Source organism: Nerophis lumbriciformis, linkage group LG36, assembly GCF_033978685.3.
Source record: "Nerophis lumbriciformis linkage group LG36, RoL_Nlum_v2.1, whole genome shotgun sequence".
NCBI classification, from domain to species: domain Eukaryota; kingdom Metazoa; phylum Chordata; class Actinopteri; order Syngnathiformes; family Syngnathidae; genus Nerophis; species Nerophis lumbriciformis.
Genome location: NC_084583.2, coordinates 16385694 through 16412959, shown reverse-complemented (window position 1 = coordinate 16412959; position 27266 = coordinate 16385694). Strand labels below are relative to the sequence as shown.

General features: G+C 40.4%; 1 protein-coding gene across 1 annotated transcript; it reads right to left on the bottom strand.

The window, feature by feature from the left end:
• Positions 1-2659: 2659 nt before the first annotated feature.
• Positions 2660-19688, bottom strand: f9a (coagulation factor IXa). Its single transcript, XM_061930503.2, has 8 exons — positions 19546-19688; positions 19301-19476; positions 19199-19223; positions 19004-19123; positions 11525-11656; positions 11156-11457; positions 3393-3516; positions 2660-3306 (listed from the first exon to the last, which is right to left on the bottom strand). Exons 1-8 carry the CDS (start codon positions 19601-19603, stop codon positions 2729-2731), a joined length of 1515 nt encoding a protein of 504 aa, XP_061786487.2. The 5' UTR covers positions 19604-19688; the 3' UTR covers positions 2660-2728.
• Positions 19689-27266: the final 7578 nt, after the last annotated feature.

Sequence of the window (27266 nt, the reverse complement as noted above, 5' to 3'; positions counted from 1 at the left end):
ATACACACCGTTATTCATACATACATACCTACGCTCCCACATACATACACAAATACAGTACCGTATTTTTCAGAGTGTAAGTCGCACCGGCCGAAAATGCATAATAAAGAAGGAAAAAAACATATATAAGTCGCATTTTTGGGGAAATGTATTTGATAAAAGCCAACAGCAAGAATAGACATTTGAAAGGCAACTTAAAATAAATCAAGACAAGTGAACAACAGGCTGAATAAGTGTACGTTATATGAGGCATAAATAACCAACTGGTATGTTAACGTAACATATTATGGTAAGAGTCATTCAAATAACTATAACATATAGAACATGCTATACGTTTACCAAACAATCTGTCACTCCTAATCGCTAAATCCCATGAAATCTTATACGTCTAGTCTCTTACGTGAATGAGATCAATAATATTATTTGATACGCTAATGTGTTAATCATTTCACACATAAGTCGCTCCTGAGTATAAGTCGCACACCCGACCAAACTATGAAAAAAACTGCGACTTATAGTCCGAAAAATACGGTACGTACTTACGCTCCCACATCAGTGACGTGCAGTCACTAGAGGCAGGTGAGGCAGGGCCTCACCTGCCATCATGGAAAGAAAAAAAATGTAAAAAGAAAAAAAAATTATTAAATTGTTATATGTATCCAGTGATTATACTATAAAGTTATTTTCCATTTAACTTCACCAGTTTTAGATTATTTTTTATTCAAAATCGCTGAATTTTCACATTTGCCGTTCAAATACTGAGAAGAGACGGTGCGGTGAACAGCAGCCAGTTGAGGCATGTCACTCAGTGCCTCAACATGGATTGCGCAATGACTCGGCTAACTGCTGGTCTGCTGTGCAGTGAGACTGTATTGCTATATGAACTATATTATACATTTCCATAGTTTAGTTAGCTGAGGTATATAATGTACAGTGTATTTTGTCAACAACTGTATGTGTGTAAAGTATTTCTTGTGCTGAGCGATCATAAAACGGCTGCAAAAGACGCACTGGCTGAGGCTCGTCTCCTGCACCCCTGCCGTAGAATTGTTATATCAACTAAAGCCCACACTTAAACTTTCCATGTGCAAGATTGAATCCATTTTTAAAAATTATTTCATAAGAAGCCAAAAAGTGCAAAAACAATAATGTTCGTGTTGGAGGAGTTGTGAATGACTGCAGGGCCACAACATTAGGTACACCTGCAGACTGCAGGTGTATCTAATTCACAACTCCTCCAACACGAACATTATTGTTTTTGCACTTTTTGGCTTCTTATTAAATAACTTTTGTAACCTATTTTCATGGGCTTTCCTCTTTGTGATGTTAAGTTCCTGTTATGCGCTGTTATACAGTATATGCCTTGAGCTCTTATTTTGAAGGCGCTAAGAGAGGAAGTGATGTCACGTTGCGGAGGTTTTTGAAAGAAGGTAAATAAAGTGGTCCTCGTGTAAACTGGAGCCTCCGTGTTTGTTATTTTGTAGTTTCATACAGTATAGGCGACATTCATAAACCCTCGGTTACACTTTTTTAAATAGATTCAATCTTGCACGTGGAAAGTTTAAGTGAGGGCTTTAGTTGTGGATTTCATTTCTAAGTAAAGGTAAGACCATAATAACGTTTTTTTTATTAAATGTGCTTTTTTTGTGTGCTACAGTTTGTATGTGTAAAGTTAAAGTTAAGTTAAAGTAGCAATGATGTTATGATCCGCTGCCCGGATCATATTTTCTGTTTACGTTTTCAAGATACTTGTGTTTTTGGTTAGTTTTGGACTCCTTGAGTACCTGTTTTGTACACCTGAGTTTGTTGCCATGGCTGCTTATTATTTTCACCTGCCGCGTTTGTTCCCGACACACCTGTTTTGTCATCACTGACATTATTTTTTAAGCCTGTCCTCCCTGTCATTCGTTCTTGCTTCGTAGTTTGTTTTTATGCAACAGTTGACGACTTCTGGCTCTGTACCTGTTAGCTTCCACGCTAAACTCCTTTTTTTTTACCTTCTAGCTCCCATGCTAGCTCTTTTAGTTTTTGCCTTAAGTGCTATGAGCACCCTTTTCTTTTTTCCAGTATAAGTTATTTATTAAATAAATACTTTCTTACCTGCACGCTGTGTCTGACGCCCGTCTGCATTCCTGGGAGAACGAAACCTCGCATCACCATGCGTCCCGGTCGTCACAAATGATTGTCACACACACACTAGGTGTAATGAAATTTGTCCTCTGCATTTGACCAATCCCCTTGATCACCCCCTGGGAGGTGAGGGGAGCAGTGGGCAGCAGCGGCGCCGCGCCCGGGAATAATTTTTGGTGATTTAACCCCCAATTCCAACCCTTGATGCTGAGTGCCAAGCAGGGAAGAATGCTGGTATGAGCTTTTAAACATAACCCGTTAACTGCTGCCAATCAAATGGTGAATAAGATACTCTTTAAGGTTCATATGTTTGTGAATGTGACTGTGATGAAGTCAGTGCCTCACCAGCCATCAACCTCACCGCACGTCACTGTACTAGACAGTATATAGAAGATAGATAAATGAGTAAATATGCAGGAATGCCAATACGTAGCACTAAAAACAGCCATGATAAGCTATTGGGAGAAATTCAATAGCCTAATGGCCCACTGAGTGTCAATAAAACAGTAATTATGTCCAGTCAAGTAGGTTTTGTTGAGTACATTTATTTTTAAAAATAAGAGGAAAGAATACATATTACAATTTTAAACCTGCATTTTTAATCATCCTCTTGAGGCTCTTCCATGCTAAAGGCCTGGTCTTGCGTTATGTTGTTGATCCAAGTGTAGTAAAAAGACAGGCGGGTATAAACTCCATATTTACCTTGTCGTGCACATTCTTCCCCCCAGCTCACGATGCCCGTCAGAAACCAGGTGCCATAGTGCTTGTTGGCATGAGGACCCCCGCTGTCCCCCTGGCAGGCGTCCTTGACCTCGTTGTAGTAGCCCGCGCAGAACATGAAGGGCGTGATCCGATGCGAGCTGCTGCGTTTGCACTCCAGCCGGTTGGTGAAGGGAACCCGGACCTTTTTCAGCGTGTCCGCCTGCTTGCCCCTTAGCGTTGCGCCCCAGCCGCTGACCGTAGCCGGGGAAGCGTTCTTCACCAGGGCCTCCGTGAACTCCTTGGGTCCTATGCAGATGGGTCGGACCCTTGCCGAGTAGACGATGGGTTGGTGTAAGTGGAGCAGGGCCAGGTCGTGGTTGCCGGGGTTTGCGGGGTTGTAGTTCGGGTATACGTGCTTCTCGGCGACTTGGTAATCCTGCTGCTTTATGTCAGGGGTATTAAGGTCGTATTCCCCTGCGGGATGCAGCAAACACACCACTCAAAAGAGACACAACCTCAAGTTTCACAACTTCTTTAAGCAGAATTAAAAGCAGCCGTACCCACTCTGACAACAAACTGGTTCCGAGAGCGGTACAGGCAATGGGCCGCGGTGATGACCCATCGCTCGCTTAGGATGGAGCCTCCGCAGAACACCTCATTCTCGCGGGCATCGTACAAGGCTGCCTGCATGGACAAAGAAAGACCGCTATGAATGCACCACGGCACTATTGGAACACGCCCCAGTGGTCACCCGGTTGACGTCCAAGTACACTGCAAAAAGTCAGTGTTCAAAAACAAGAAAGAAAATACAAAAATGAGGGGTATTTTATTTGAACTAAGCAAAATTATCTGCCAAAAAATTCGGCTTGTCAAGACTTTCCACAACAAGTAAAATCAGCGAACCTCAATGAACCCCAAAATAGCTTAAAATAAGTATATTCTCACTGATAACAAGTGCACTTTTCTCCATAGAAAAAAAAGAGACCTTTTTGCTCAATAATGTTGAAATATATTCATAAATGAAGTAAATGCTAGTGCCATTATCTTGACTTAATGATATGCGCTCGGTAGAGATGCGCGGATAGGCAATTATTTCATCCACAACCGCACCAGAAAGTCGTCAACCATCCGCCATCCACCCGATATAACATTTGATCAGAACCGCACCCGCCCGCACCCGCCCGTTGTTATATATCTAATATAGATGATGCAAGGCATTAGTGAGGTTATAAAGCTTTTGCCTGTTAAAGAAAGGAGACTGATCCAATGCAGCACAGACATTCGCGTGCCACGCTGTCACGACTCAGACGCACACCAGCGCGCAATCATATGGGAGCCGCGCTGAGCGCACCTCCAAGCGCATCTCGCTGCCGGCGACGGCCGGGTATATGGGCCCGACACTCCAGCGCCATCCATTTTCAGGGCTAGTTGATTCGGCAGGTGGGTTGTTACACACTCCTTAGCGGGTTCCAACTTCCATGGCCACCGTCCTGCTGTCTATATCAACCAGGGTGAGCCCCACCCCTTTCGTGAGCGCACTGCGCGCGGAGTGACCCCTGTTACGCGCCCCCGGCAACAGGGGTGGCGGGCAGGTAAGCTGCGCGGGCGGAGCGCGCGGAGTGACCCCTGTTACGAGCCCCCGGCCACGGGGGTGGCGGGCAGGTAAGCTGCTTACCTGCTGCGCGTGACGCCGGCCGCGGCGAAGGCGGACGAGGCGGGGTGTCGGTGCGGTGGGCGCGGTGGTGACCCTGGACGTGCGTCGGGCCCTTCTCGCGGATCGCCTCAGCTACGGCTCCCGGTGGGGCCCTCTCTATGTATATATATTTCCGAATTGGTTTAACTGCCACCCGCCTGAATCTATTTAAAATCTAATTTTTTTTTATTTCAACCGCCCGACCCGACCCGACCCGCGGATAAAATCTAATTTTTTTTTATTTCATCCGCCCGATCCGCGGACTCCGCGGTTGTGCCCGCAAACCGCGCATCTCTAGCGCTCGGCATCATGACTTTTTTTTTCATGCTTGAAGTAATCAAATATTACTTTAAAAAAGTAGTTTTATACTTTTGAGTGTTGACGACACAGCTTTGCAACACTTGATATTCTAGTTTCAAGCATGTTTTACTCAATATAGGTCATCACATCTCAGCAACAAGCTGTAATATCTTACTGAGATCATTTAGGACCAAAACACTTAAAACAAGTAAAACACTCTAACATACAATCTGCTTAGTGAGAAGAACTATCTTATCAGACAGAAAATAAGAAAATATCACCCTTATTTGACATATTTCATCTTACTTAGATTTCACTTTTTGCCATACTTGCCAACCCTCCCGAATTTTTCGGGAGACTCCCGAAATTCAGCGCCTCTCCCGAAAACCTCCCGGGACAAATATTCTCCCGATTTTCATGCGGACCTGAGTGAGGACAGCCTTTTTTCAGACGGGAGGACAACAAGGTGACAAGAACTAAATCATCCAGACTAGAGACAAATTGTAATATTATGTTTATCTTACCTAAAAATAAATATATTTATTAATTTAAAAAAAAATAAAAATACATTTTTACTATATTTTGCTAAAAACATCAAAATTAATTGTATTTTTTTGTATTTTTTCTGACTCCTTATTCCATCCAGCCATAGAATTAAAATAAACATATTTGAAATAATTAATTTTATATTATCATAATAATTCATTTAAAATGACCATATTTAATTATTAAAATAATTGCTTGTTCATCAACAACTTTAGCATTTTATTCATTACATTTTGAAGCTCTCAGAAGCCAAGTTATGTTATATTCCTTAAGATTTATTTATGCAAGTTTGAAGTATCAATTATCCAAACACAGTTTTGTTTGCATATTTTCAGGATGTAGATATATATATATATATATATATATATATATATATATATATATATATATATATATATATATATATATATATATATATATATATATATATATATATATATATATATATACACAGTTTTGTTTGCATATTTTCAGGATGTAGATATATATATATATATATATATATATATATATATATATATATATATCTACATCCTGAAAATATGCAAACAAAACTGTGTATATATATATATATATATATATACACATATATATATATATATATATATATATATATATATATATATATATATATATATATATATATATATATATATATATATGCAAACAAAACTGTGTTTGGATAATTGATACTTCAAACTTGCATAAATAAATCTTAAGGAATATAACATAACTTGGCTTCTGAGAGCTTCAAAATGTAATGAATAAAATGCTAAAGTTGTTGATGAACAAGCAATTATTTTAATAATTAAATATGGTCATTTTAAATGAATTATTATGATAATATAAAATTAATTATTTCAAATATGTTTATTTTAATTCTATGGCTGGATGGAATAAGGAGTCAGAAAAAATACAATTAATTTTGATGTTTTTAGCAAAATATAGTAATTTTTTTTTTTTTTTTTTTTAAATTAATAAATATATTTATTTTTAGGTAAGATAAACATAATATTACAATTTGTCTCTAGTCTGGATGATTTAGTTCTTGTCACCCTGTTGTCCTCCCGTCATGAAAAAAGGCTGTCCTCACTCAGGTCCGCATGGAGCTGGAGGGGGCGTGGCTTCCAGCTCCGGCTGAAAATCGGGAGATTTTCGGGAGAATATTTGGCTCGGGAGGTTTTCGGGAGAGGTGCTGAATTTCGGGAGTCTCCCGGAAAATTCGGGAGGGTTGGCAAGTATGAGTGCAGTTCTAATATCGAAACACAGACAAACGGAATTGACTTGTTCTAGGATGAAAGTATGCAGCTGAGTTCATCTTTATTAAAAAAAAAATTAAAAAAAAGTAAAACGATTAAATAATACGTGGTGAATGTTCCAAAAAATTAATTAACCATTGTATAAATAAACCGAATAAAGTAAAACTACTAAGTAATAGTGTTGAGTAGCAGAATTATTAACAACAAATGACTGTTGCATAATAAACGCAAATAAAGTAAAGCTACTATAGAGTTTTTCTATGCTATGTGCTTTTTAAGATCTCACTGTTGACTTTTTGTCATGTCTGTGTTATCATGTTTTGTTTAGTTTAGTTATTGGACTCTTTAGTTTCTGGCTTTTCACTCCCTTGTCTTGTTTCCATGGTTACCCATTAGTTTCACCTGTTCCACGTTTGGACTCATTGTGCACTCTTGTTTGTCACCATAGCAACCCATTAGTTTTCACCTGTCACGTCACGCACCTGTTTCACGTTCTGAGTCACGCACCTGTTTTAGTTAATCATGTCTGTAGTATTTAAGTTCATTGTTTTCAGTTTGTCTTTCTGGCGACATCCCGCATTTATGCTTCTGCACACTCTCCACACACCCTTAAGACCCTTGCTGCTCTTTTTTCATGCCGGTTTCTCGTCCAAGTAAGTTTTCTTTATTCATGCCATAGATTGCAAGTTTTGTTTAATTGTTCATAGTTTCTGCCTTTGTGCAAGTTTTGTGTTTATAGTCAAGTTTTGTACTTCCGCACCTGTGCGCACCTTTTGTTTGATCCTTTTTTTTTGTAGTCATAGTGTTTAAATAAATCATGTAGTCCCCTTCACGCCACGTATGGTCCAAATATTTTGCACCTCGGGAGAACAAACCACACCACAGTCCCAGTCATGACACTTTTTAGGGTCATGTTATCTCGAAAATCAACTAAATTAATGCGTATCTTTTTTTTCCAAAATTTGAACGATGATAGAACCTATGAAGAACCGAATATTTAAGTGGAAGCGGGTCCGGAAAATTCTTATCAATTCCCATCCCTACTCACTTTTTTAATCCAATATAGTAATGCTGCTTGAGCCAATCAGTGGCCACAATACTGAACTGGTTAGGTTCCGTTTAATGGCCAGTACTACAGTGGTATTTTGTTGTTGTTGATTTAGCCATTTTTATGAATGGAAATGCTTAATTTAGGCCCAAAACGTTTTAGAATACAGAGACAAAACCCAAACAATCTGTGATGTGGTCAAGCTGCAACATTAGAAGCGTGATGTGGCCGGGACGACTGTAGTTATCCTCTAACTGTGGCAACAGTCATTTTTTATTAACAAAAAATGACTGTTGCATAATAAAACGCAAAGAAAGTAAAGCAACTATAGTAGTAATTTTTGGCAAAAGTATGGAAAATGAATTGTATAATATAACAATTGTATAATAAAACCAAAATAAATACAACTGTTATAGTAGTAACCATTAAAACCAAACCAAAGTAAAACTAATATGGTAGTGTATGAGTAAGAGTGTGAAGAGAAATTAACAATAATAAAACCAGAATAGAGTACACCTACTATAGTAGTATCAACTTATTAAAATAAAAAAAACTATCGCATGATAAAACCAAAATAAAGTAAAACTATGATAGTAGTAACAATTAAAAAAGTGCAGCAAAGGAATAAATAATTATATAATAAAAACAAAATAAAGTACAACTTTTATAGTAGTAATCAATAAAAAAGACGAAGTAAAACTAATGCGGTAGGGTATTAGTAAAAAGGGTAAAGAGAAATGAACAATAATAAAACCAGAATAAAGTAAAACTACCTTAGTAGTAATGAGTAGTAAAAAAAAAATATTGCATGATGAAACTAAAATAAAGTAACTCTATAATAGTAGTAAAAAATTACAAAAAATAATAAAAAATAATTGTATAATAAAACCAAAAATGAAGTAAAACTCCTTTAGCAGTAATCATTGTACAGTAAAACCAACATAAAGCAATACACAGTGAATGTATAAAAATCAATGAACCATTATATACAGTAACCAAATAAAGTACAACTACTAAGTAATAATAGTATGAAGAGGAATGAACTATTATAGAGTAAAGACGGAATAAAGTAAAACTACTATCGTAGTAAAATTATAACTATAATTGAACTATTGTATAGTAAAACCGAAATAAAGTAAAGTTACCATATTAGTACGTAGCACAAGTATACAGAGGATTTAACTATTGTGTAATTAAACCGAAATCAAGTAAAACTAATCGAGTAAGAAGGAATAACAAAATAATAAAAAGGATGGAACTCTTGTATAATCAAACCAAAATAAAGTAAAACTACCATAGTATTTATACGTATCAAAATTCTAAAAAGGATTGAACTAGTGTATAATAAAATACAAATAAAGTAAAACTACTATAGTTTTAACAAGTAGCAAAATTAGGAGGATTGAACTTTTGTAAATTTTGGGGCGGTATAGCTCGGTCGGTAGAGTGGCTGTGCCAGCAACTTGAGGGTTCCAGGTTTGATCCCCGCTTCCGCCATCCTTGTCACTGCCGTTGTGTCCTTGGGCAAGACACTTTGTTTTACTCACCTGCTCCCAGTGCCACCCACACTGCTTTAAATGGAACTTAGATATTGGCTTTCACTATGTACAAACCCCGTTTCCATATGAGTTGGGAAATTGTGTTAGATGTGAATATAAACGGAATACAATGATTTGCAAATCCTTTTCAACCCATATTCAATTGAATGCACTACAAAGACAACATATTTGATGTTCAAACTCATAAACTTTATTTTTTTTTTGCAAATAATAATTAACTTAGAATTTCATGGCTGCAACACGTGCCAAAGTAGTTGGGAATGGGCATGTTCACCACTGTGTTACATGGCCTTTCCTTTTAACAACACTCAGTAAACGTTTGGGAACTGAGGAGACACATTTTTGAAGCTTCTCAGGTGGAATTCTTTCCCATTCTTGCTTGATGTACAGCTTAAGTTGTTCAACAGTCCGGGGGTCTCCGTTGTGCTATTTTAGGCTTCATAATGCGCCACACATTTTCATAGGGAGACAGGTCTGGACTACAGGCAGGCCAGTCTAGTACCCGCACTCTTTTACTACGAAGCCACGTTGATGTAACACGTGGCTTGGCATTGTCTTGCTGAAATAAGCAGGGGCGTCCATGGTAACGTTGCTTGGATGGCAACATATGTTGCTCCAAAACCTGTATGTACCTTTCAGCATTAATGGCGCCTTCACAGATGTGTAAGTTACCCATGTCTTGGGCACTAATACACCCCCATACCATCACACATGCTGCCTTTTACACTTTGCGCCTAGAACAATCCGGATGGTTCTTTTCCTCTTTGGTCCGGAGGACACGACGTCCACAGTTTCCAAAAACAATTTGAAATGTGGACTCGTCAGACCACAGAACACTTTTCCACTTTGTATCAGTCCATCTTAGATGAGCTCAGGCCCAGCGAAGCCGACGGCGTTTCTGGGTGTTGTTGATAAACGGTTTTCGCCTTGCATAACTTGCACTTACAGATGTAGCGACCAACTGTAGTTACTGACAGTGGGTTTCTGAAGTGTTCCTGAGCCCATGTGGTGATATCCTTTACACACTGATGTCGCTTGTTGATGCAGTACAGCCTGAGGGATCGAAGGTCACGGGCTTTGCTGCTTACGTGCGGTGATTTCTCCAGATTATCTGAACCCTTTGATGGTGAAATCCCTAAATTCCTTGCAATAGCTGGCTGAGAAAGGTTTTTCTTAAACTGTTCAACAATTTGCTCACGCATTTGTTGACAAAGTGGTGACCCTCGCCCTATCCTTGTTTGTGAATGACTGAGCATTTCATGGAATCTACTTTTATACCCAATCATGGCACGCACCTGTTCCCAATTTGCCTGTTCACCTGTAAGTGTTTGATGAGCATTCCTCAACTTTATCAGTATTTATTGCCACCTTTCCCAACTTCTTTGTCACGTGTTGCTGGCATCAAATTCTAAAGTTAATGATTATTTGCAAAAAAAAAGAAAAAGTTTATGAGTTTGAACATCAAATATGTTGTCTTTGTAGCATATTCAACTGAATATGGGTTGAAAATGATTTGCGAATCATTGTATTCCGTTTATATGTACATCTAACACAATTTCCCAACTCATATGGAAACGGGGTTTGTAAAAGCGCTTTGAGTCACTAGAGAAAAGCGCTATATAAATATAATTCACTAAAATGAAGCCAAAATGAAGTAAATCTACTGACTCATAGTGCAAAGAACTTAACATTTGAAGGTTCCACTACGTAAATATTTTAAAATCAATATTAGTTCTGTTTCTGTGCAGATGGGACTCATCTTGGCACGTTGCTGGGTTTTAGACAGCAAACTAGCGCCTCCTCAGGCGAAGTAGTGCACTTCATTTTGACTTCATCGCTTCAAAGACTCTGCAATCCACAAATCATCGTATCGGTTTTTATGTCCAAAGGTTTATCAGCAGCATCTTTACGTAAATACCTGCCATGGGATCTCTCCAGGAAAGACCTCATCACCGTTAATGATGCGTTCACGGACATCTGGGATCTTCTCTTTAAGCGCGTCCACCATCTCGTCCATCCACGCCGGAACAGAAATCGTAGGCGGCTCATTTTCCGTGGAGCCATTTCGTCCTACGGGGGACTCTGTGGCGGCGGTCGCCGGAGGTGCAGTTGTGGTTGGAGTGGCATTGTTGTGGTGCACAATTGTGTCGTCGCTGCTGAACAGAGACCTTGACCTCGCGTCCATGGCGGTCAGGGCGGTCAGACCACATGGGAACTCAACTGGCAAAAATCATTTTTGTCTTAGGAAGCTGCGGCAATCGCTGCCATTTGTCGTGTGTCGTCATACCTTCTGCTTGGCAGCTGGTCTGATCCGGCATCAGCTTGTACCCGGTGGCACAGGCGCAGGTGACTCCGGGGCTCCTCGACTCGCAGAAGTGCATACAGTATCCGTTGTTAAAGTCGCACCTTCTTAATAAAGCTGAGGGCAGCGGAATACCTTTGTTTACCAAGACATCCTGCAAAAGCTTGTTCTGCATACCTGCCAACTTTTGAAATCAGAAAAACCTAGTAGCCAGGGTCCAGGGGCCGAAGGCCCCGGTAGGTCCAGGACAAAGTCCTGGTGAGGGGTTCAGGCTTCGCCCCCCGACGCAAAATGATTATTAGCATTCAGACAGGTTAAAATGTTGCTAAAACCATCACTTTTCTATCAGTCACAGTGACTTTTCAAAACAAAAATATTACAGCAAAAATCATATGGGTTGATTGACATGTTTATTCTGTAAGCTAACTTCAATAGTTTGAAATTATTTTGACAGTTAATGCCAGTTATCCTGTCAACCTTTCACAAGACTTCAATTTGTTAATTGAAAGTATAAACAGTATAAACACTTTTTACAGTAAACAAATGGTAAAACAGTACTAAACAATTCCATTTAAAAAAAAATTGGTGTCATTATTAACTTTCTGTCCAAGCTTGTATAATCTACTGCCTTGTTCAATTGTAAAAAAATATTCTGTGCCTAAAATTCACATTTCTATCACAATTATCATACTGTAAACATGGTAAGCTAACTTCATTAAAATTAATAGTCCTGTCAATAGCACGGAATTACAATTCAAATGTAGTTTTTTTGTAAGCCTTTCAAAAGAATTCAAAAATATGAAAAATTAATGAAAATTAATTTAAGCCATCAGACACTTGAAAAGTGGCTCATCACATCTCTAATGTAATCATTTTAACTTTTCAACAGAAATAGCACTGCAAAAATATTAAGGACATACTTCTGTATTTTGGTAGTTATGCTGTCAACATTTAACAAGATTTCTTCAACTTGGACTTGAAAGCATAAATAGTATAAACACTTTTAACAGTATAACAGTACTAAACAATTCCAATAGATAACATTGGTGTCATTACCTTTTTGTGGCTAAAATCCGAAAAACGTTGAAAGTTTTCCACTTGTATCGCTAGCAACGGCATTAGACTTGTGTTTTTTTGTCCCAACGTGGTCATTTACATCGCTAATTCCTCCGTGTCCGATCGAAAAATCTTGTCTGCACAAGGTGCAATTCGCGTAGTTTTCACCCTTTTTGGAACGGATAATTATTCCCGGATAGGCTTTTGAATATTCTTCACGGAATGACTGCAGTTTTCTTTTCGGTTTAAGACTCGTTTGCGATTTTTCTCCGGCTGATTCCATGATCGTTCACTCGTTTGGAAACAATGGCAACTGGTGCCTCGTGCTTGGCAGCGGTGCTATAAATAGCCTCGCGCGTGGCATTCGGAATGGCTCGATAGGAAGTTACGGGAAGCAGTGTCGATTGTCATTGTTGTTACGCGATTTCGTGAATAAAACTTTTTAAAAAAAATTTTTTTTAATGAATGAAAAAACATATTTTTTTATCACTGCAACCGTAACCCGGAATAGGTTGATGAAAACCGTACTAATTACGGGAAAACCGGAGTAGTTGGCAGGTATGGTCCTGCCTGTAATCAGTGGTGCTTCTCTGCGTAAATTGCACGGAAATGGAAAACAAGGTCAACCCAGCAATTTCCACCTTTGCAGGTTCTATTCTTTGTATTCACCTGACGTCCCGTCCAGGTGATTAAATATGTCAGGCTCAAAGTGGTGGGCCAGCGAAGGTCTGTTGTCTAAGAGCTACAGGCGGCATTTTGTCTGTCTCGAAGAAAAATGTCCTATGCTTGTGTTGTTTTAGGCTGTTGGAATCGCTCAAAACGCAAAAAAAGGTTCAATATATTTCTTCAGATTTTCTCCAGAGGTAATCAAGAAGGGCGGAGGAGTGCAAGATTTTACGAAAAACCATTAGAAAAAGTGGAACGCGCTCCAGTCCAAGGGCACTTCGTTAAAGGTTGGTTGGATTTACTTTTAACGTTTAGTATTTCCCATTCAAGTATTATTTGTGGTTTACCTTGTGTCGGAGTTCTTAAAACACATGTTTGTTACGAGTGTTTGAAAAGCACCAACTCGGCGAATCTAAATAAAAGAAAGCAAATGTGAGCAAAACCTAAAAGAGTTCAGTTTTTACCAAAGACAACATTCCTAAATGAATCTTTCAGCACAAACACAATGTTCATATCTATAGTTACATTTTGATAAACAATCATAAATGAATTTTTCACCACGAACACAATGTTGACATCTATAGTTACATTTTGATAAACAATCACAAATTAATCTTTCAGCACGAACACAATGTGTATATATATATATAATTACATTTTGATAAACAATCATAAATAAATTTTTCAGCACGAACACAATGTTGACATCTATAGTTACATTTTGATAAACAATCATAAATGAATCTTTCAGCACGAAAACAATCTTTTGTATTTTTAGTTATATTTTGATATACAATCCTAAAGGAATATTTCAGCACGAACATAATGTTTATATCTGTATTTACATTTTGATAAACAATCATAAACAAAGCTTTCAGCACATACACAATGTTGACATCTATAGTTACATTTTGATAAACAATCATAAATGAATTTTTCACCATGAACACAATGTTGACATCTATAGTTACATTTTGATAAACAATCACAAATTAATCTTTCAGCACGAACACAATGTTGACATCTATAGTTACATTTTGATAAACAATCACAAATTAATCTTTCAGGACGAACACAATGTGTATATATATATATATATATATAATTACATTTTGATAAACAATCATAAATAAATTTTTCAGCACGAACACAATGTTGACATCTATAGTTACATTTTGATAAACAATCATAAATGAATCTTTCAGCACGAAAACAATCTTTGTATTTTTAGTTATATTTTGATATACAATCCTAAAGGAATATTTCAGCACGAACATCATGTTTATATCTGTAATTACATTTTGATAAACAATCATAAACAAAGCTTTCAGCACATACACAATGTTGACATATATAGTTACATTTTGATAAACAATCATAAATGAATTTTTCAGCACGAACACAATGTTTATATCTATAGTTACATTTTGATAAACAATCATACATTAATCTTTCAGCACAAACACAATGTTTATATCTATAGTTACGTTTTGATAAACAATCATAAATTAATCTTTCAGAACAAACACAATGTTTGTATCTATAGTTACATTTTGAGAAACAATCATTAATGAATTTTTCAGCACAAACACAATGTTTATATCTAGAGTTACATTTTGATAAACAATCATAAATTAATCTTTCAGCATGAACACAATGTTTGTATCTATAGTTACATTTTGATAAACAATCATAAATGAATTTGTCAGCACGAACACAATGTGTATATATATATATATAATTACATTTTGATAAACAATCATAAATTAATTTTTCAGCACGAACACAATGTTGACATCTATAGTTATATTTTGATAAACAATCATAAATGAATCTTTCAGCACGAACACAATGTTTGTATTTTTAGTTATATTTTGATAAACAATCCTAAAGGAATCTTTCAGCACGAACACAATGTTTATATCTGTAATTACATTTTGATAAACAATCATAAACAAAGCTTTCAGCACATACACAATGTTGACATCTATATCAAAATGTAACTAAACAATCATAAATGAATCTTTCAGCACGAACACAATGTTTATATCTATAGTTATATTTTGAGACACAATCATAAATGAATTTTTCAGCACGAACACAATGTTTATATCTATAGTTACATTTTGAGAAACAATCATAAATGAATTTTTCAGCACAAACACAATGTTTGTATCTATAGTTACATTTTGAGAAACAATCATAAATTGATCTTTCAGCACGAACACAAGGTTTATATCTGTAAACAATATTATTGTTTATAAACTCAGTAAATACGTCCCTGGACACATGAGGACTTTGAATATGACCAATGTATGATCCTGTAACTACTTGGTATCGCATCGATACCTAAATGTGTGGTATCATCCAAAATTAATGTAAAGTATCAAAGAAGAGAAGAATAAGTGATTATTACATTTTAACAGAAGTGTAGATAGAACATGTTGAAACAGAAAATAAGCAGATATAAACAGTAAATAATTAAGTGGATTAATAATAATTTTTTACAGCTTGTTCTTCATAATGTGTACAAAATAATAGGTGTATAAATGACACAATATGTTACTGCATAGACTAATTAGGAGTCTTTGTTTGTTTACTTACTACTAAAAGACAAGTTGTCTAGTATGTTCAACATTTTATTTAAGGACTAAATTACAATAATAAACATATGTTTCATGTACCCTAAGATGTTTTGTTCTAATAAAGCCAATAATGACATTTTTTGTGGTCCCCTTTATTTAGAAAAGTATCGAAATACATTTTGGTACCGGTACCAAAATACTGGTATCGGGACAACCTGGGTCGGTACTAGGGATGTCCCGATCCAGGTTTTTGCACTTCCGATCCGATACCGATATTGTTTTTGCATTTTCGATCCGATACCGATACTGACCGATACCGATACTGGCCTATCCGAGCATGTATTAAAGTTTAAAGTTATTTAGCCTACTTAGTTGTCAGAATCATGTTGAAAAGGGTTTTAGTACTCTTGATAACAACTAGCCAGCTGAATTAGGGGAGTTTGAATAATACACAATGGTTGGTAACAAGAAACTGACCTGGTTATTCAAGGATAAACACAAAATAGACAAAATTATACATGACAAACAGAAATGGCATCATTGAACTAGGGCTGGGCTATATGGCCTTTTTTTAATATTGCGATATTTTAAGGCCATATTGCGATACACGATATATATCTCGATATGTTGCCTTAGCCTTGAATGAACACTTGATGCATATAATCACAGCAGTATGATGATTCTATGTGTTTTGATTGATTGATTGAGACTTTTATTAGTAGGTTGCACAGTGAAGTACATATTCCGTACAATTGACCACTAAATGGTAACACCCCAATAACTTTTTCAACTTGTTTAAGTCGGGGTCCACTTAAATTGATTCATGATACAGATATATACTATCAGATATATACTATCATCATAATACAGTCATCACACAAGATAATCACATTGAATTATTTACATTATTTATAATCCAGGATGTGGAGGGGGGCGCCGGATGTAAGTGTCAGAGTTTGATATGAGAATAAATCTAAAGTTAAAATATAGGCTAGAAATGCACCCATTTGCAGGAAATGTAGTCTTGATTTTCAAAATTTTCTTTCAAGGCTTGCATGTCTACATTAAAACATTCTTCTTCATACTGCATTAATATATGCTACTTTTAAACTTTCATGCGGAGAAGGAAATCACAACTAAAAAAATCACTAATTTTTTCATACGGTGTTGATGTGGAAATTTTTGCCTCAGCATTTTGATGGTGTGGGCGTGTGGCACCGAATGGAGATAAGCGTCTCGACCGACGTCACAGTATTTGAACAATGATGACGAAAACTGTTTTCTCTGTCGTGTCCGTGTGTCGAAAATTGTTATGCGCTCATTTTTTTATTAGATTTTGTACGTGGCATAGATTTGCTACGCGCAGAGGACGCTTAAACAGTGCGCAATTGCACAGGCGAGCACCTTAGAGGGAGCGTTGCTCGCACGGCTGCGCTAGCATCACAGCTAACGTTAGCCATGCTGCTACCTCTCTGCTCGGGGAGGACGTATACGTGTGTGACGTATGACGTGACAGTATGTGACGTATGACGTGACAGTATGTGACGTGTGACGTGACAGTATGTGACGTATGACGTGACAGTATGTGACGTGTGTAAGAAGGTGCGCTTGCTGTCTGTGAGAGGGAGACACAGGAAAGAGTGAGAAGAGCCTGTCGTGTAATGCCAGCAGCTAAAAGCAACTGCGTGAGAATCCACAGACCTGTGGATGTGTTGAAGGTGTGCTGGAAAATGCGGAACGGAAATTACGGAGCAGCAGAAAAGTGGAATGTATTATTTAAATAAGTGCATTGGAAAACACGGACCGGATTTTTTTTTAAAACTGGATCTGGATCGGCATTTTCCCATGCCTTGCCGCAACGCATTTTTTGGCAAATATCGGCAGCCAATCCGATCCAAATATCGGATCGGGACATCCCTACACTCTTAGAAATAAGGGTTCTAAAAGGGTTCTTCTACAAGGGCTGAGGTTCTAACTGGAACCATTTGCTTCTGAAAAACCCTTTCCCAAAGAAAGGGTTTTTTAAGGGTTCTTGGTAACGCTAATGGTTCCAGTAAGAACCATTTTGATCCAGAGAACCCTTTAAAACCCCTTTTCTGAATAATTGGTTTTAAAAGGGTTCTCACTAACACTAAGGGTTCCAGTAAGAACTATTTTGATCCAGAGAACCGTTTTTGGAAGAAAGTGTTCTTCAGGGATTGTTGAAAGCATGGGTAAGATCCTGTGTCACCAGGGACATACTTCCTGATAACATTTGCCAATAATGGTGCCTATCTTTAAATAAATGTTTTTCTCATTAAAATGTTTTGAATGTTTGTTCAATGTCAACATGATAAATGACCACAATATAATATGAACTAAACTGATCTGTAGAATACAATATGGTTCTTTATAGAACCCTCAGAAGACAAGACGGTTATCGGTGAAAACCTTTGAAAAGGGATGTTTTTAGAACCCCCTGTGTCAGGTCTAGATGAAACCCTTGAAACATGAAAGAGTTCTTTGTGGAACTCCCTGTGTGGGTTCTAGATGAAACCCTTGAAACCTGAAAGGGTTCTTAGTGGAACTCCCTGCATGGGTTCTAGATGAAACCCTTGACAAACGAAAGGGTTCTTAGTGGAACTCCCTGTGTGGGTTCTAGATGAAACCCTTGAAATACGAAAGGGTTCTTAGTGGAACTCCCTGCGTGGGTTCTAGTTGAAAGTCTTGAAATACAAAAGGGTTCTTAGTGGAACTCCCTGTGTGGGTTCTAGATGAAACCCTTGAAATACGAAAGGGTTCTTAGTGGAACTCCCTGTGTGGGTTCTAGATGAAACCCTTGAAACATGAAAGGGTTCTTAGTGGAACTCCCTGCGTGGGTTCTTTGTAGAACCTCTCATGGGGGGTTCTGGGTGGAACCTTACACACACAGTTCTAGGTAGAACCCTCCAAAAGGGTTCCAGGTGGAACCTTTATAAAAAGGTTCTACCTGGAGCCAAAAAGGGTTCTCCTATGAGGACGAGCCGAAGAACCTTATATGGTTCTACTTAGCACTTTTATTTCTAAGAGTGTAGTCGGTACATAAAAAAGTACCGAATTGGGTACCCATTGCTATGCAGAACTGGAAGAACAATGCCGGCTTATACAAGCTGTGTAAATAAAAAAAGGTTCTTCTCACCAATCTCACAGTTGGTGCCAGCGAAGCCATTTCGACAGGAACACGAGTAGAAGGAGGAGTCGCTGCTTTCTTGGCACGTGCCCTCGTTCTTACAGGGCATGTGCCTGCAGTGTTTACCAGCTGAAGGGTTTGCAAGACCACATGTATGAGTTACATCGTCTTACGTCAACACTGATTTGTTTCGAACAGACTCACAGATGTACGAACTCCAGAACTCCGTCTGTGAAGTGACAAGTGACCTTTTGAAGCGACAACCACCAAGATGGAGGAGCAGCAAATAAATAAATAAATACGCACTGTCTTTCCCTGGTCCTCAAAGATCTCCCGGGCCTCCTCAGCGTCACACACTTCCTCCATGCATTCTCGCTCCAAGTTGCCCTCCCACAGCTCCTCTAACACGCCATTGTTGGCGCGTGCGTGCCTCGACAGGACGCCGTGCGCCGCCTCGCCGGACAAGAACGCCGGGCCTGCAGCTGAGTGGTGGAGGTGAGTTACAGTATGCATGAAAAAGAGAAGAACACACATCATTGGTCTTATCGTACCTCCATGGATCCACGGAATGTGTGACAGCAGCACGCAAAGGAGTAAGATATTCGCCATGGCAAAGCTGCTGTGACACACGCTCCAAAGTGCGCAAATGTGTTTACACACGCTTGAAATACACTCAGCCTGGGTCACCTGACTCACTTTGGAGGAACCCAATGTGTGCCCATAAAGTGTTGACAGTATAGTGTATATATAATTAACACTTACACAACACAAAGTTATATGTACTTTGAGTCAGAGGCGCACGTGTTGTGAGTGACTTTCAACATGTCCAAAAAGGAGTGGGAAGAAGCACAGCTTATTTAATGCTACCTCTTCTCCATGTCTCAGCAGTTACTGGTCATTTCTTCACCTCCTGCTTTTAACATGAGCCAGGTAGCCATTTTCGAATGGGGCGGAAAAGGGTAAATATTGTTTAATGGTAGTGATGGGTAAACAATGCCTCATTGAGTGTATGGCACACTCACTAGCGGTAGTGACACCACACTGATACTGTAAATCGCTGAATTTTCACATTTGCCATTCAAATACTGAGAAGAGACGGTGCGGTGAACAGCAGCCAGTTGAGGCACATCACTCAGTGCCTCAACATGGATTCCGGGCTCGGCTAACTGCTGGCCTGCTGTGCAGTGAGACCGTATTGCTATATGAACTATATTATACATTTCCATAGTTTAGTTAGCTGAGGTATATAATGTACAGTGTATTTTGTCAACAACTGTATGTGTGTAACGTATTTCTTGTGCTGAGCAATCATAAAACTGCTGCAAAGACGCACTGTGTGAGGCTCGCGTAACCCCGCCTCCTGGTTATTGCACCTCCGCGCAGACTGCACCCCCCGGCGGGAGCGCCACACCAACCAAAGCCCACACCCAAACCCTCCACGTGCAAGACCGAATTCACCCAAAAAAAGTCACTTAACAAGAAGCCAAAAAGTGCAAAAACAACATTGCTCGCGCCGGAGGAGCCGTGAACGACTGCAGGGACACAACATTAGGTACACCTGCAGACTGCAGCACAGATTTCATATTTCATTCATTCACAACTCCTCCAACACGAACACCACTGTTCCCGCACTTATAAGTAAAGGTAAGACCATAATAACGTTTTTTTTATTAAATGTGCTTTTTTGTGTGCTACAGTTTGTATGTGTAAAGTTAAAGTTAAGTTAAAGTAGCAATGATTGTCACACACACACTAGGTGTGGTGAAATTTGCCCTCTGCATTTGACCCATCCCCTTGCTCACCCCCTGGGTATGTGAGGGGAGCAGTGGGCAGCAGCGGCGCCACGCCCGGGAATCATTTTTGGTCATTTAACCCCCAATTCCAAACCTTGATGCTGAGTTCGAAGCAGGGAAAAATGCTGGTATGAGCTTTTAAACATAACCCGTTAACTGCTGCCAATCAAATGGTGAATAAGATACTCTTTAGGGTTCACATGTTTGTAAATCTGACTGTGATGAAGTCAGTGCCTCACCAGCCATCAACCTCACCGCACGTCACTGATATATATATATATATATATATATATATATATATATATATATATATATATATATATATATATATATATATATATATTAGGGGTGTAACGTACACAACAATTTCGGTTCGGTTCATTTTCGGTACAGTAAGAAAACAACAAAATATAAATGTTTTGGTCATTTATTTACCAAATGTGTAAACAATGGCATAGCATACATATACACACAGGGTCCATTGCCAGGGTTCATGTGGTCAACATATATTCTGGGTTATACTTGTATAGCGCTTTTCTACCTTCAAGGTACTCGAAGCGCTTTGACAGTATTTCCACATTCACCCATTCACAAACACATTCATACACTGATGGCGGGAGCTGCCATGCAAGGCGCTAACCAGCAGCCATCAGGAGCAAGGGGTGAAGTGTCTTGCTCAAGGACACAACGGACGTGACTAGGATGGTAGAAGGTGGGGATTGAACCCCAGTAACCGGCAACCCTCCGATTGCTGGCACGGCCACTCTACCAACTTCGCCACGCAAATAAAAACTAAATAAGATAAGGCTTAGACCTGACTGCCCCCTGGCCAGGGATACAGTGAAGACCTCAACGGCGGACCAGGCGGAAGACGGTAGATTTAAGAACTACCACAACGGCTGCGATGGCGGAAGAAGGCTGCAGCAGAAAAGGGTCCCCAGTCGTCTTGGACTCCATGCCACTGGACCCTGACCCGATTCTGTCAAGGATCGTGTGGTGACTGTCTGTGCGCATAAGTAGTCGATAAGCTTCTTCTGCTTCTTCTAGGCCTAGTCAGGGCGTTGAGGGGATCCGATTTGGTGGCTGCAGAATTAGGTCTCTGCTTTTTGCAGATGATGTGGTCCTGATGGCTTCATCTGGCCAGGATCTTCAGCTCTCACTGGATCGGTTCGCAGCTGAGTGTGAAGCGACTGGGATGAGAATCAGCACCTCCAAGTCCGAGTCCATGGTTCTCGCCCGGAAAAGGGTGGAGTGCCATCTCCGGGTTGGGGAGGAGATCTTGCCCCAAGTGGAGGAGTTCAAGTACCTAGGAGTCTTGTTCACGAGTGAGGGAAGAGTGGATGGTGAGATCGACAGGCAGATCGGTGCGGCGTCTTCAGTAATACGGACGCTATATCGATCCGTTGTGGTGAAGAAGGAGCTGAGCCGGAAGGCAAAGCTCTCAATTTACCGGTCGTATCTATGTTCCCATCCTCACCTATGATCATGAGCTTTGGGTTATGACCGAAAGGACAAGATCACGGGTACAAGCGGCCAACATTAGTTTCCGCCATCAGGTGGCGAGGTTCTCCCTTAGAGATAGGGTGAGAAGCTCTGTCAACTCAGAGTAAAGCCACTGCTCCTCCACATGGAGAGGAGCCAGATGACGTGGTTCTTGCATCTGGTCGAAAGAAGATGTATGGATGGATGAATTAAAAAAAACAATGCAGGTCCCCTTTAAGAGCCATGAAGGTTTAACTGGATGCATCTTCCCTGGGGATACACAGTGTGAGATGAAAGAGTCTTTAAAGTATACGACGCATGTACTGACTACTATACAGTACTGCAGCGATCACTAAGATAACATGTCCCAGTAGACTCCGCTCATCAGCCTGTTATTCTTCCAGCCGAAAGCTCATTTCCCCAACATCTTACAGCCGCCCTGTGATGTGCTCATTTCAGCAGGAAGGCAGGGAAGCGGGAGTGGAGGATGAGCCAGGCCATTAAAGACCACATGCTGGGCCTGGGAATGCAGAAGCAACATACTAACGAGAGCGCACGTAACCTACATAGTTATTCTGTCTTTTTTACAACTGATGGATTGCAAGAGAACCTGAAAATGCTTGGTAAAAAAACGCTTACATTTATTTTTTATTCGCATTTTAATGAGATGTTGACCATAACACCGAAAACTACACTTACCTTGTAACATTAGCATAGCTGTGAAAGTGCTACACGAGTCTTCATCATGCCTCAAAGGGAGGTGTGGGTAAGCGGTTCCATCCATCCATCTACTTCCGCTTATCTGAGGTCGGGTCAGCAGCCTAAGCAGGGAAGCCCAGACTTCCCTCTTCCCAGCCACTTGGTCCAGCTCTTTCCGGGGGATCCCGAGGCGTTCCCAGGCTAGCCGGGAGACATAGTCTTCCCAACGGGGCCTGGGTCTTCCCCGTGGCTTCCTACCGGTCGGACGTGCCCTAAACATCTCCCTAGGGAGGCGTTCGGGTGGCATCCTGACCAGATGCCCGAACCACCTCATCTGGCTCCTCTCCATGTGGAGGAGCAGCGGCTTTACTTTGAGCTCCCCCCGGATGACAGAGCTTCTCACCCTATCTCTAAGGGTGAGACCCACCACCCGGCGGAGGAAACTCATTTGGGCCGCTTGTACCCGTGATCTTGTCCTTATGGTCATAACCCAAAGCTCATGACCATAGGTGAGGATGGGAACGTATCGACCGGTAAATTGAGAGCTTTGCCTTCCGGCTCAGCTCCTTCTTCACCACAACTTTATTGTGAGGGTCTGTTGGGAACGTCTAGCAGAGTCTCCTGTCAGAGAGAGTTTCAATTCCCACCTAGACCATGTTCCGCACCTCTATTGTCGAGGTGGCTGATTGGAGCTGTGGCCGCAAGGTGGTTGGTGCCCGTCTAAGCGGTTTCACCTTTAAATTTAAGATGTAATGTCACATGTAATCGGATTAAATCAGCATGTGTGTGGTATTGATAGTAGAATGTCGTTTTTGCAAGGTGACTTTATTCTTTGTCGTCGTAAAGTACCCGTCGTTCGTTAACCGGAAGGGGAGACAGCAAACCGGAAGTAGCGTCATCGAAATCAAAGCTGCGCGGAAAGGCATTGAGGAAATGACATACTGGATTACCCAGAGGTCATTAATGCTGAAGGTGTTACGGCTCAGACCCCTGCCAACGCCGCTCATCTGTCTGTGCGCTCCAGTGAGAGCACCGCGGGCCACACATGAACGAGCTGCCTTCATAAGCTCGCACAACGTGCCATGCGGCGCCGGAGTATAGTCTTCTGTACCGTAAGCAGACACAAGCTTTATGCGCTCTCTCTCTCTCTGTCCTGATCTCTGTGCTTTCCTTGCGTTTATTGTCGTGTCCTCCCTCACCCCGCAGTTCCCTGTGTGCATTGCCGAGTCAAGCTGTGCGCCTTGTGCTCCTGGATCTTCCCTGCCTCCCTCGTGCTTCCTGGTTCTCGACTCCTCGCTTGCCCCAGGACTACGACGACTCGCTCCTGCCTCTCGATCCCACTTCCGCCCCAGGACAACCTTGCCTGCCTTGCCCTTGTCGGACAGCAACGCTCCTCGAAACACGCACCAACAACATTTATGGTAAAACCCTCCAGTTAAATACTACACATAGTCTTTCACCATACACACTCTTTGGTCTAGTTCACACTCCATTTCCTTAGTTTATATTATTCATGTTTTATTATTATATATATGGTCTATATATATAATAAAACTTGGGACATTACTGTCCCCTGGTGTCAGTTGCCGTCACCTCCTCTCTGTCCAAACCACAACAGAAGGCTTCCTTCTTTTCTTGGATTTCTACAAAGCTTTTGACTCCATCGAACATGAATTTATCTTCAAGACACTTGACAAATTTGGCTTGGGCAATTTTTTCCGCAAAACAATCAAGACTTTGTACTGCAATGGTAATAGCTCGATAAAGCTAACATCTGGTACATCTCCAAGGTTGGAATTAAAACGTGGGATACGGCAAGTATGTCCCATTTCTCCATATTTATTTTTGTTAGCCATCCAATTGTTATCGGTTCATATAAAAACTTAAAGGGGATCTCTATATTAGACAGAGAAATAACTATCAGCCAACTGGCTGAGGACACAACATTCTTTTTGAAGGACTCTTCTCAAATTCTTCTTGCCTTGGATGTGATTCATGTATTCTCTTTGGCTTCTGGTCTCTGTTTGAATGTGAGTAAGTGTGAACTAATGGCTGTGAAGAGATGTGAAATGATGTCTATATGTAAAATAGTATTAATTACTTAGGAATACTTATTACTAAAAATCAGAGTTCTAGATCGGTCTTGAACTTTACTCCAAAAAACTAAGAAAAGATTTAACCAATGGCTTCAGAGAGATTCATCCTTAAAAAAGCAAAACCTTGCTTTCCAAAGCAGAAGGTATCTCCAGTTTTACGTATGCGGCTATTTCTTTAGATGTTAACCAAAAAATATGTAAGACTGTTGACAAAATATTTGTTGACTTTATTTGGAAAAACAAAATTCATTCACCGATTCTGTTCATAACTTTTATGGACAGAATTTCTAGGCGCAGTCAAGGCGTTGAGGGGATCTGGTTTGGTGGCTGCAGGATTAGGTCTCTGCTTTTTGCAGATGATGTGGTCCTGATGGCTTCATCTGGCCAGGATCTTCAGCTCTCGCTGGATCGGTTCGCAGCCGAGTGTGAAGCGACTGGGATGAGAATCAGCACCTCCAAGTCCAAGTCCATGGTTCTCGCCCGGAAAAGGGTGGAGTGCCATCTCCGGGTTGGGGAGGAGATCTTGCCCCAAGTGGAGGAGTTCAAGTACCTAGGAGTCTTGTTCACGAGTGGGGGAAAGAGTGGATCATGAGATCGACAGGCGGATCGGTGCGGCATCTTCAGTAATGCGGACGCTGTATCGATCCGTTGTGGTGAAGAAGGAGCTGAGCCGGAAGGCAAAGCTCTCAATTTACCGGTCGATCTACGTTCCCATCCTCACCTATGGTCATGAGCTTTGGGTTATGACCGAAAGGACAAGATCACGGGTACAAGCGGCCGAAATGACTTTCCTCCGCCGGGTGGCGGGGCTCTCCCTTAGAGATAGGGTGAGAAGCTCTGTCATCCGGGGGGAGCTCAAAGTAAAGCCGCTGCTCCTCCACATGGAGAGGAGCCAGATGAGGTGGTTCGGGCATCTGGTCAGGATGCCACCCGAACGCCTCCCTAGGGAGGTGTTTAGAGCACGTCCAACCGGTAAGAGGCCACGGGGAAGACCCAGGACACGTTGGGAAGACTATGTCTCCCGGCTGGCCTGGGAACGCCTCGGGATCCCCCGGGAGGAGCTGGACGAAGTGGCTGGGGAGAGGAAAGTCTGGGCTTCCCTGCTTAGGCTGCTGCCCCAGCGACCCGACCTCGGATAAGCGGAAGAAGATGGATGGATGGATGGATGGAAATTCATTATATTAAGAAGTCTGTTACAATGGACAATTACAATCAGGGTGGTCTAAACTTTCTGGATTTCACTACACTAAAGAACACCTTCAAGATTAATAGGATAAGACATTATTTGAAAGACCCTTCCTCAATTTGGAACTTCATTTCTCATCGTGTATTTTCTATACCTGGAGGCCTAAAATGGTTGCTATTGTGTAACTATAACATTGATAAGATTCCTGTTGCTCTTTCAAACTTCCACAAACAAGCCCTTCTGGCATGCTCTCTTATATACAAGCACAATTTCTCACCTACCTGTGACGACCGGGTCGGATGGTGATGCGGGGTTTGTTCTCCCAGGATGCAGACGGACTTCGCTAGTCTACAGGTAGCAGGAATCAAAAGTCGTCAACTGTTGCGTGTAGCAAATTAGGAAGCCAGACTGACTGACCGAAAAAGGCAGTATTAAATAGTGCTACTGATTAGTGCTCGGGGAACAGGTGAGCTTCCCGAACACCAATCAGAGACAGGTGGAAACAATAAGCACCAATGGAAACAGAAAACAAACCCAGGGGTGCACAAAAACGGGAACTGAGAGAGTCCAAAAACCAAACTGAACATAACACTACCAAATACTTCATTTGGAACAATAAAGACATATGTTACCAAGGGAAATCTCTTTTCCTCAACAAGTGGTTCAAGAATGATTTTATTTTACTGAGTCAACTTTTCAATAAAGGTCAAGTTTTTAATTACCAATAATTTCTCAACCATTTTAAGGTCCCTGTGACCCCCAAACAATTTGCTATTGTATTTGATGCCATTCCAACAGGTGTTGCTATGTTGTGCAGGGCTTACTCATCTCCTCTTTCTGCTGTAAAAATGGTGAATGATCCACTTGACACTCCTGTGGGGAAACTTGGCTTTGATCAGAAAAATAACAGGATAATCTGCAGCTTATTCCAAAATGATTGTGTGTCTGTCTCCTATGTAATTGCGCTCTGGAATAATGTTGTGAATGACATCTGCTGGGTCAAGACGTGGTCTCTC

Excerpts from the sequence above, each read along its gene's own strand:
- f9a (XM_061930503.2), bottom strand. The coding sequence starts at position 19,603 with ATGGCGAATATCTTACTCCTTTGCGTGCTGCTGTCACACATTCCGTGG. Across the intron at positions 19,477-19,545 it reads CATTCCGTGGATCCATGGAG|CTGCAGGCCCGGCGTTCTTG; the intron begins GTACGATAAGAC and ends TCCACCACTCAG. Across the intron at positions 3,307-3,392 it reads CCAGTTTGTTGTCAGAGTGG|GGGAATACGACCTTAATACC; the intron begins GTACGGCTGCTT and ends TGCATCCCGCAG.